Genomic DNA, 10,731 nt, shown 5'->3' with positions numbered 1-10,731 from the left:
TTCGGGTACTCTCGAATCTTGTGAGCGTAATTGCAGGTTTTCAGGTCTAGCGAAGCGGGAGTGTTCGGGACGTATAGGAGGCGATGAGATTTGGTAGACAAAAATGACGTTGGGCTTGATGGGTAGTGGAGATGATGCATAGAGTGATCTTGATGATTATTTGAAGACTTGGAGAGAAATAAACTTTAAATTTGCAAGATGGGGGGGGGGGGAATATTCAAGCGTACGTAAATTATTAATCGGGCGAGTTCACGAGCTTTGGAGGACTTAGAGAGGTCAAATTGGGCTTAAAATGAAGAAAAACATGAAGAAAAACATGAAGAAAATGGGCTAGGAGGTGATTGGATTCGATCTGGGCTAGTGGGATATGCTTTAGAGGCCCAAAATCTCAAAGAAGCCCATGTCAGGCACCACCCGCGCAACCCACCCGCGCAGCAGCACGCGGGTCGCGCAAGGCCCTGCAGGGGTAGTTTCGGAAATTCTTCTTTTGAGCTATTTGAGGAAGGTTGGTGCCCATCTTTTGCATACTCTTGGACATCCGATTTTTGAAGATTCTCTCTGGAGTTTTGAAGACTTTTGAAGGCCAAGAACCCTTGAAGAACATCATATTTTAACCTCTTGATTCTTGCTTAATGTTTGGTACAAATTTCTCTAACTTTGTTTCTTTGTGTTTAGCCATGCTTGGCTAAGCTAATCTTGGTTGACCTTTGGTTAATCCTTTGAACTTTTGTTGAATGTTGAAGAATCCATGAACATGTTCTTGAATCTTTATGGGAATGTTTTGTGTTTTAACATCTTATCATTACTTGTATGTTTTAGTTCATGAGTTTAAATGTGTTTGTGGTGATTAGTTGGCTAATTTCTTGATTAAGTAAAGGATCCTCAAATTAGCAAGCAACAAATGATTTTTGTGTTGTTTTTGCTTCACACAATCATAAAAACATTTCCTCCAACATGGTGGTGAAAGCATTTGACCCCTCTTGGATTTGGTGACTTTTTGGTTCTTAATGTTAGTTGACTTTCACTAATTACATGCTATTTGGAATTAGTGACTTTGACTAAGGAAATTGTTATGAGCTTCTCTAGCCATTTTAACAATTAAGAAAAGTCTAGGTAATCTCAAGCTCCTTGGATTACTATAGCCAAATTGAGGATTTAAAACAAGTATTGCACCATTGAATTCTAATGATATGTTCATCAAAAATCAAAGTGAGAAAACTTTAAGTCAACCATCTTTCCCTTATTGATTTTACATCAAATTCTTATTTTTGGTTGCAATTGTCTATTTAAATCATAGTTAATTCTAGTTTGTTTCAAGTATTTCAAAACATCAAAACCCCCATTTTTAATTTATTGTCATATTCCAAGTATTTTACAAAGAGATTTTTCATAGAGTTATCAAATTGAACCAGTCTCCGTGGATTCGATCCCTTTACCACTATACACTATTTTAGTGTGTAATAATTAGGGTTATTATTTGTGTTGGCCTCGACAACCACCAAATTTTTTGGCGCCGTTGCCGGGGATTGGTTTATTTTTAATCAATTTGTTTCTCTATGCCTAGATCTCATTGTGCAGGTACTCAAATTTAAATTCCTGAAATTAAAAAAAAAAAAAAAGAAGTATGGTTCGGAGATGAACACTCCTTGCACCGAAGAGCGACTTTCTGAGCTAGCTCAGTTAGTTATGATGATTGAAAGTGACCAAAGTGTGCAGCCCACACCTCTTCTTTGCAATTTTTGTGCCTAAAATGGACATCATTCCGACTTGTGTTCATATTTACAAGGAGAATGGGGAGACGTGCAAGAGAAGAGAAGCTACTATTTGTCAAACCAATCAAGTTATGATCAACCTCAACGTGATCAATGGTGGGACAACAACCAAGTTTGGGGAAATAACCAATACCAAAACCCATACCAAACTTGGGGAAATAACCAATACCCACCAACTCCACTGTTCCAAGAACCCTATCCTTACCCTCCTCAACAAACTGAAACGCCAAGCATGTCCTTAGAGGACATTGTTAAAAGCATTGCCACTTCTACCCAAATTTTTCAGGAAACAACCCAAGCTAGCCTCAAAAGCTTAAAGCAACAAATAACACAAATTGCTCAATCAATTAGTTTAATGGAAGCTCAAGACAAATTACCATCCGAAAAGAGCCCATCGCATAGTGCATGTCCCATTCCTTTGAATGATGAGAAAATTTTTGATGGCCCAAGAGTGTTATATGAAGAAGAGGAAGAAGAAGTAGAAGTGGAAGAGGTTGTCAAAGAAGAAGAAGAAATTGAAAAAGCTGACAATGAAACTATAGAGGAAGTGATAGGGGTTAATGAAAGAGAGGTTGAGCCGCCCACTACCATTAAGAAACTAACTCCATTGGTAGACCAACCACAAGAGATGGAAGCGATAAATTTGTCGGACTCTTCAAAGGATACGTATCACAAGAAAGAAGACGCCCAACCGGTCACCTACTCAAAAACCATGTCAAAGAAGGAAGAGTTGGTCACCTTAATGAACAAGTACAAGAAAGAATATGGTTGGATGATTGCTATTATCAAAGGTTTGAGTCCGGTATGGTTCTCCCGTAAAAAGAAAGTCAAATACAAGAAAAGAGTCTCAATGGAGGTGTTGAAATTAAAAAATGTCGACACGGGGAAAATTTACAAGGTTAATGGACATCGATTGAAGCCATTCAATGAAATTTTTGATTCAAATGTCCAAGATGTCGTCCATTTGGATGCCCCAAAGTGTTAAAGTGAAGTTTGGAGGCGTCTCGCCAAAGACGTTAAAGAATGGCATTTTTGGAAAGCATTGTGTTTTTGTGTTTTTAATTTGAATAAATGACTTTTGAAGATGCTTTTGGGATTCAAAAGAATTGTTTTTGAAGAAATCAAGAGTTTCTAGGTTTTTGGGGCCTTCCAAAGCGAGAACGGGTGAAAAACGAAGAAAAATGAAGCAAAAATGAAGATCATGATCAGGGGGTTGCGCGACCCGCGTGCTGTTGCGCGGGTGGGTTGCGCGGCCAGGTGTGATGAAGCGACATTGGCCCAAGACTTAGCTGCAAGGTCTGCGCGACCCGCGCACTGTGCTGGGCAATTTGGGCTATTTTTGGCTATTATTTGACCAGGTGTTGACCAAAGGTTTTAATGAGTTGACCTTTTGACTTTTCTTGACCAACATTGACCGAAATTGACCCTTTTTGACCCATAGATTAAAATGTTCAGCTTCTCTTCTTCTTCATTTAATCATCTTGACCTCCCACTCCATTCCTCTCATATAACCTTCCAGCACCCACCTCGCTTGAAAATTCAAGGTTGGCGGAGTTCTACCGGTCGTAATTTCACGAAACCACCGCCACAGACATTTCCCGCCGTCCGACCCTCCGATTTAGGTCCTTTCCGCCCTTTCCTTAAGCATTGAGGACAATGCTTGTTCTTAAGCTTGGGGTGGGGCATTTCCCTTTTTTTTCTTACTCTTTTTCATGCATTTTTAGTTAGGTTGCATAACATATTAGTTTAAGTTAATTTGCATTCATTTTTTTTATTTTATAAAATTTCAAAAAGATTTTATTTTCTTCTTTTCTACTTTTTATTTTTGCATAACATTTAGCTTAAGACATTAGCATTCATGCATTTTTGTTGTCTGTTTATTCTCACCTCTCTTGGATGCCATGGAACAGGTTCACAGTTATTGTATCATTATTGGTCCAGGATCTTGTTGCTATCTCACCCATCGAATCGGGACCACTAGCTGCAGTTTGGGATTTCATACTTGGGATCAGATGCTGGTAGCTTAAAGGGGTAAGTGATCATGGCCAAGTAGTTTCATGAAGAATTATGCATACAATACTAACAACTGTAGGATATACTATAGCAATGGGTGTTCTTAGCCTTGCGGTCACTACCGCGGAGAGGATCACACTTGATCATGTTTGAACTGTTAGGATGAAGCATTGGTGCTTGTCCCCGAGTAGAATCCATATCCGGTCTCTTTACATCACCATATCTTTTTGCGATTTTCTTAGAATTTAGAGAGTCTTTTAGTCCACATTTGGACATTTTCATTATCTTTGAAAAACCACAAGTTTGAAAAGGAGCTTACATTATATCTTTATGCTCCACACATGGTCATTTTCTCACTTAGACCATTCGGATTATATTACTACCCTTTCGGTTCCACTTACACATTTTAGGAACCAAATTTTGAGTCAAAGGGTTGTTATTACATTACTTCAAGTATGGTAAAAAAAAAAACAAAAAAAACAAAATGAAGCATGCAAATTTTCAGTTGCCACTATCTTAGATAGGTGGCCGGTTCAATTATTGAACAAATTTCCCAACATCTTGGTCACCCGGCGTTTGATATTCATTTATTTATGTATGTTTTATTGTATATAGATCGAGTTGTTTTTCGCAAATTGGTGATGTTAGAGAGACTATCGAGTTGGATACTACGGGAGGTTTGGGCCAACACTAAGTGAACTGATTCCTACAACGGTGCCCGAGCGATTAAACCTAGTTACACATGAGAGAAACCGGCAGATCAGAGTGTGCACTTAAAGAATAGCTCCACCCGAGCCCATCCAGTTGCTTTCTCCCTACTACAGATGTTCTTCATTGTATACATGTTCCATTGAGGCTGCGACTGCTCATCCCTCCTTACTCACCTAAAGGAGTTGTCCTAGCTGTGGTTTATGGTTCCATTGTCATCGGATGAAAAAGTTGTGAGATAGCAGCGAAATCAATTCTGACCATGTTGACTAACGTCGAACAGGTTCCATGGTTCTATCCATTCTTTTTATTTCTAGGGTAGTTCATCCCAAGTTCATTTAGTCTTGTCTTACTTGAGGACAAGTAAGGTTTAAGCTTGGGGTGATTTGATAGCTTCATTTTATTTACTTCTTTTTATAGTTTATTTTAGCATATTTCATTCATAATTTAGATAATTTCCATGCATATTTTCCTTTTTGTTATTTTATGACTATTTCGGGTACTCTCGAATCTTGTGAGCGTAATTGAAGGTTTTCGGGTCTAGCGGAGCGGGAGTGTTCGGGACGTATAGGAGGCGATGAGATTTGGTAGACAAAAATGACGTTGGGCTTGATGGGTAGTGGAGATGATGCATAAAGTGATCTTGATGATTATTTGAAGACTTGGAGAGAAATAAACTTTAAATTTGCAAGATGGGGGGGAGTATTCAAGCGTACGTAAATTATTAATCGGGCGAGTTCACGAGCTTTGGAGGACTTAGAGAGGTCAAATTGGGCTTAAAATGAAGAAAAACTTGAAGAAAATGGGCTAGGATGTGATTGGATTCGATCTGGGCTAGTGGGATATGCTTTAGAGGCCCAAAATCTCAAAGAAGCCCATGTCAGGCACCACCCGCGCAACCCACCCGCGCAGCAGCACGCGGGTCGCGCAAGGCCCTGCAGGGGTAGTTTCGGAAATTCTTCTTTTGAGCTATTTGAGGAAGGTTGGTGCCCATCTTTTGCATACTCTTGGACATCCGATTTTTGAAGATTCTCTCTGGAGTTTTGAAGACTTTTGAAGGCCAAGAACCCTTGAAGAACATCATATTTTTACCTCTTGATTCTTGCTTAATGTTTGGTACAAATTTCTCTAACTTTGTTTCTTTGTGTTTAGCCATGCTTGGCTAAGCTAATCTTGGTTGACTTTTGGTTAATCCTTTGAACTTTTGTTGAATGTTGAAGAATCCATGAACATGTTCTTGAATCTTTATGGGAATGTTTTGTGTTTTAACATCTTATCATTACTTGTATGTTTTAGTTCATGAGTTTAAATGTGTTTGTGGTGATTAGTTGGCTAATTTCTTGATTAAGTAAAGGATCCTCAAATTAGCAAGCAACAAATGATTTTTGTGTTGTTTTTGCTTCACACAATCATAAAAACATTTCCTCCAACATGGTGGTGAAAGCATTTGACCCCTCTTGGATTTGGTGACTTTTTGGTTCTTAATGCTAGTTGACTTTCACTAATTACATGCTATTTGGAATTAGTGACTTTGACTAAGGAAATTGTTATGAGCTTCTCTAGCCATTTCAACAATTAAGAAAAGTCTAGGTAATCTCAAGCTCCTTGGATTACTATAGCCAAATTGAGGATTTAAAACAAGTATTGCACCATTGAATTCTAATGATATGTTCATCAAAAGTCAAAGTGAGAAAACTTTAAGTCAACCATCTTTCCCTTATTGATTTTACATCAAATTCTTATTTTTGGTTGCAATTGTCTATTTAAATCATAGTTAATTCTAGTTTGTTTCAAGTATTTCAAAACATCAAAACCCCCATTTTTAATTTATTGTTATATTCCAAGTATTTTACAAAGAGATTTTTCATAGAGTTATCAAATTGAACCAGTCTCCGTGGATTCGATCCGTTTACCACTATACACTATTTTAGTGTGTAATAATTAGGGTTATTATTTGTGTTGGCCTCGACAACCACCAAGCTGCTACCTTAGAATTTTGTATGGAGCGTGGACTTCGGCAGGGCGACCCCCTGTCCCCCTTTCTTTTTATTATTGCAGTAGAGGGGCTCCATATCGCTATGGACGAAGGAAAAGAAGCACGAATCTTTGAAGACATAAAACTCCCAAGTCAAGGCCCAAATATATCCCACCTCCAGTACGCTGATGATGTCATCTTCCTAGGCTCGTGGTCGATTGAAAACGCTCGAAATCTTATTCGCATCCTGAGATGTTTTGAGTTGGCATCGGGCTTACAAATAAACATGTCAAAAAGTAAAATGTATGGGTTTGGCATTCAAAATTATGAACTTGAGTTGGCTGCCCGGTGTTTAAACTACACAATTGGTATCATGCCTTTTACTTATCTCGGGCTTCCAATAGGGGCGGCTATGTCTAGAGTTGTGCATTGGAACCCGTTGATCGAGAAATTTCAGGCAAAGTTATCAAAATGGAAGTCTTCTACGCTATCATTCGGGGGCGTCTAACCCTATGTAAAGCAGTCCTTGGTAGCCTGGGTTCATTCTACTTCTCCATGTTTAGAGCACCCATCAAGGTGATCAACATTCTTGAGAGAATCAGAATGAGGTTTTTCTGGGGTGGTGATTTGGAAAGAAGAAAAATGTCATGGATAGCGTGGGATAAAGCTCTTGCATCTATAGAATGTAGCGGTCTGGGTATTGGCAGCCTGAAAGCCCAAAATATTGCCATGTTGGGGAAGTGGTGGTGGCGATATAGGGTAAATCCTAACAGTGCATGGGCGGAGGTAATAAAGTCCCTTTACGGGACAGATGGCAGATTTACTAGACCCACAGTGGCTAGGCGGAAAAGTGGATGTTGGGGCATGATCGCTAGTATTTCTAAAGCCCTAGAAAGGGACAGTGTCTCATTTGTAGATCATTTTCGTTCAGTAAACATCGCTGATGCTCCTGGAGCAGTTAATTGGAGCTGGGATATGGAGCCTTCAGGGGTATACTCTGTAGCATCCTTGAGAAAATGTATTGATATGGCAACCCTCCCCTTTTCTGATACGAAGTGGATGTGAAACTCGTTAGTCCCTGGAAAAGTAAATATTCTCGCTTGGAGAATCATTCATGGTAAGCTTCCAACATTAGCTAATCTAGCAAAATTTGGCATCTTATCATCCACCGCATGCAAGATTTGTGATGAAAGTCTAGAAACCGAGAACCATCTTTTTGTTGAATGTGGGATAGTAAAAGAAGTATGGCAGAGGGTATCTAGTTGGTGGTGGTTGTTGGACTCTAATTTTCAATCGATTGGTGATCTTCTCAACTATAGGAAACTGCTGATGGGCCACCAAAGGCTGTCATACATCAATGAGGCAGTTATGCTAGTGTTCTTATGGGTAATCTGGGACTATCGGAACTTGAAGGCACACTCCTCAGGCGTAAAATCGCATACGGTGTTGGCTTACGAGGTACAATCCATGGCCCTATTCTGGATTAATGCGAGGAAGCGAAAAGGGGATCCCCTCGGATGGGTCGAATGGTGTTGTGATCCTATTCTAGAATGCTACTCTAGATTATAGTCAAAAATCTGTTTTCTATGTTTTGTTGTCTCTTTTATTTATTTTCTTCTCTCTCCTTTTTTATACTCTCTAGCCTCTGGCTAGTTTTCGTTTTAATGCCAGCTTGCCGTTTCTAAAAAACATCTACAACACTTTATTCCATACTAGGTTATAACCCGTGGGAACCACGGTTATAAAATAAATTAAATTTTTGTAAAAAAAGTTATAATTACGAATCAATTATTATAAATAAATTATTAGTAAATATATATATTTTCAAGTTATATAAAATTATAATCGTTGTTTTAAATGAATATGTGAAATATATTTTGAATATATATATATATATATATTTGTGAAATAATGAAAAAACAATAACAATAATATTATATATATATATATATATATATATATATATATATATATATATATATATATATAAAAGAGCGAATATAGTTGTTTATATTGTTTTTATTTCAAAATTAAATTATATATAAGATTGAATGTTTGAATTATATTACCACTGTGGTAAGAAAATGATGGGTTTTATGCAGGGATTTATAAAATTGAAGGGATTATATAAAGGTGGTGTGATTGTTTTATGTGATTGTTAGCCCTAATAATAATAATAATAATAATAATAATAATAATAAAAATAATAATAATAAATTAGGTAATAACTATTGTGATGACGGTTATATTTGTATAAAAGGAAAGAGGCAATTAATGATATTTTAAATTTTTAATTAATGAAGAAAAAGCAAAGAGTTACAAATGTCAATTTCTTTTTTAAGACAAAACCAAAAAGTAATAAATAACAATTTAATTAATAAGAAGTTCTAAATGATTCATACCTAACAAAGTAGCTTTTGTATTAAGTAGGGAGATAGATAAGGAGATTCATTATGTACGATCTGGGTGGTATTTAAAGCGGCTCAAAGTTCCATACTGCTAATATACGATGTCTAAAAACTAATTACTCGAGATCATCATTAATTTATCTATAATAATTAGATTCAATAATAGATATTTATCATTTAAAATGTTAAAAAACAAATTATTATTTCCGAAACGTAGATGTGATATTTGCAGTTTCACAAAATTTTAAGCAATTAACGCTTTAAAGTAAAGCAACTTTAATATATAAAGGAATTGATCATGGCAAGAAGATCCTCTTTAGCGAAGGAATTTTTGCAACGATAAACCAAGATTTTGCATGAAATTGTTACTAACCAGGATTACTGCTTTGACGTTGTCCGAAGTTAACGGAAACTGTAGCCCGCCATCTTCTTTAAGCCTCAATATAACATCAAGAAGGTCTTCGTTGTCTATGATGTGTCCAGCTGCACGACGTTCTTGGTGGTCGTCTACGATGCTATCAAAAATCTGATCGATTTTCTTGTGTAACTTCACTAACTTTTTCCTCATGCCAGCAACTACATGTAGTACTTTGACAGATGGAAATATATCAACCACATCAAAACCACCGGATAAAGATACAATCTCTTCAATCAACGCAATAAGTGTTGCCTGCTCCTTGCATCTGCTCCCAACCGCAACTCTACAAATGATGTTGTTTATCAACGTGAAAGTCTTATCAGAAAGATTGATTGATTTTGATGTCTGCATATCTATGGATTCGATGAGGTTCCAAGACTCTTCTTCACGAATAGATCGAAATGATTGGACCTTTTTTGCACTCAAAAGCTCCAAGACGCATATCTTACGAATCTGTCGCCAGTATTCCCCATAAGGGGCGAAGGCGATGTCTGTGTAGTTGTAGGCAATGATTTCAGCAGTTAAAAGTTTGGGTCTGTCTGCAAAAGCGAGATCATGAGTTTTCATGACTTCTTTGGCCAAATGAGGAGATGATATTACCACAGCGGGCACTTCACCGAGTTGAAGATAAAAGACTGGCCCTAGTTTTTCGGCTAAGTTTGCTACAGCTCGGTGTGGGAGTGCGCCAATGAGATGATGCATGTGTCCAATCAGAGGGAGCTTCCATGGTTGTGGAAGAAGCTTTTTGTTTGTATCAAGGGAGTTGGAGCTTCTAAGCGCCTTGAAGAATAAGAAGAATATGGCAGCAAAGAAAAGGAGAGAAAAGGGGATCTGGAGTTCCATTTTTGATTGGAGAAGTGTCTCTTAGAGATTAGAGAGTTCTAATAGAGTAATGTCTTTTTATAGAGGTAACGTGGGTTGACTATAGGATAGTTTGCTGTAATTCACAAAATTAATATTACGAACCAATATGTATCTAAATATTAATATCTAAAGTGAATAAGCCACAAATAATATATTAAGAATTATACGTTGATTTGTTGACATAAATAATAATCATAATTTTATAATTAAACTAGGTATAAACATGTGTAATACACGATTGCTTAATTAAAAATAAATTCTAAATTTAATTGCTTAATTAAAAATAAATTCTAAATTTAAAAATCTTAGTTTTGTACAGTGTTGTCTTGACAACAAATATTGAAATAACATATACGTTTTTTTTTCTATTCTTTTAAAGAGAAAAAAAAAGTTAGAACTTATTAAACATGAAATGTAATACTCAATAAACTTAGTTTATTCCTACATTACATATTATTATTAACACTATAAAAACTTACTTGCAATATTGTTCCAAGCTTCTTCATCCCAATTCCACGTCGCTTCACCTCATCTTTCGAAACCGATGAGTTTTTCAACACCTAAAAACAAAAT

General features: G+C 36.9%; 1 protein-coding gene across 1 annotated transcript in view; it reads right to left on the bottom strand.

Annotated features, from left to right (window-relative positions):
* Positions 1-10,154, bottom strand: part of LOC145001861 (germacrene A hydroxylase-like) — a 26,811-nt gene extending 16,657 nt beyond the window's left edge. Inside the window, exon 1 of the mRNA XM_078961200.1 lies at positions 9,250-10,154. Within this exon, the coding sequence (XP_078817326.1) occupies positions 9,250-10,137 (888 nt within the window). The 5' untranslated portion in view covers positions 10,138-10,154. The remainder of the gene's footprint in view (positions 1-9,249) is intronic.
* Positions 10,155-10,731: the final 577 nt, after the last annotated feature.

Source organism: Lactuca saligna, chromosome 1 (genome assembly GCF_052625555.1).
Source record: "Lactuca saligna cultivar CGN05327 chromosome 1, ASM5262555v1, whole genome shotgun sequence".
NCBI lineage: Eukaryota > Viridiplantae > Streptophyta > Magnoliopsida > Asterales > Asteraceae > Lactuca > Lactuca saligna.
This window is presented reverse-complemented; position numbering and strand designations above follow the sequence as displayed.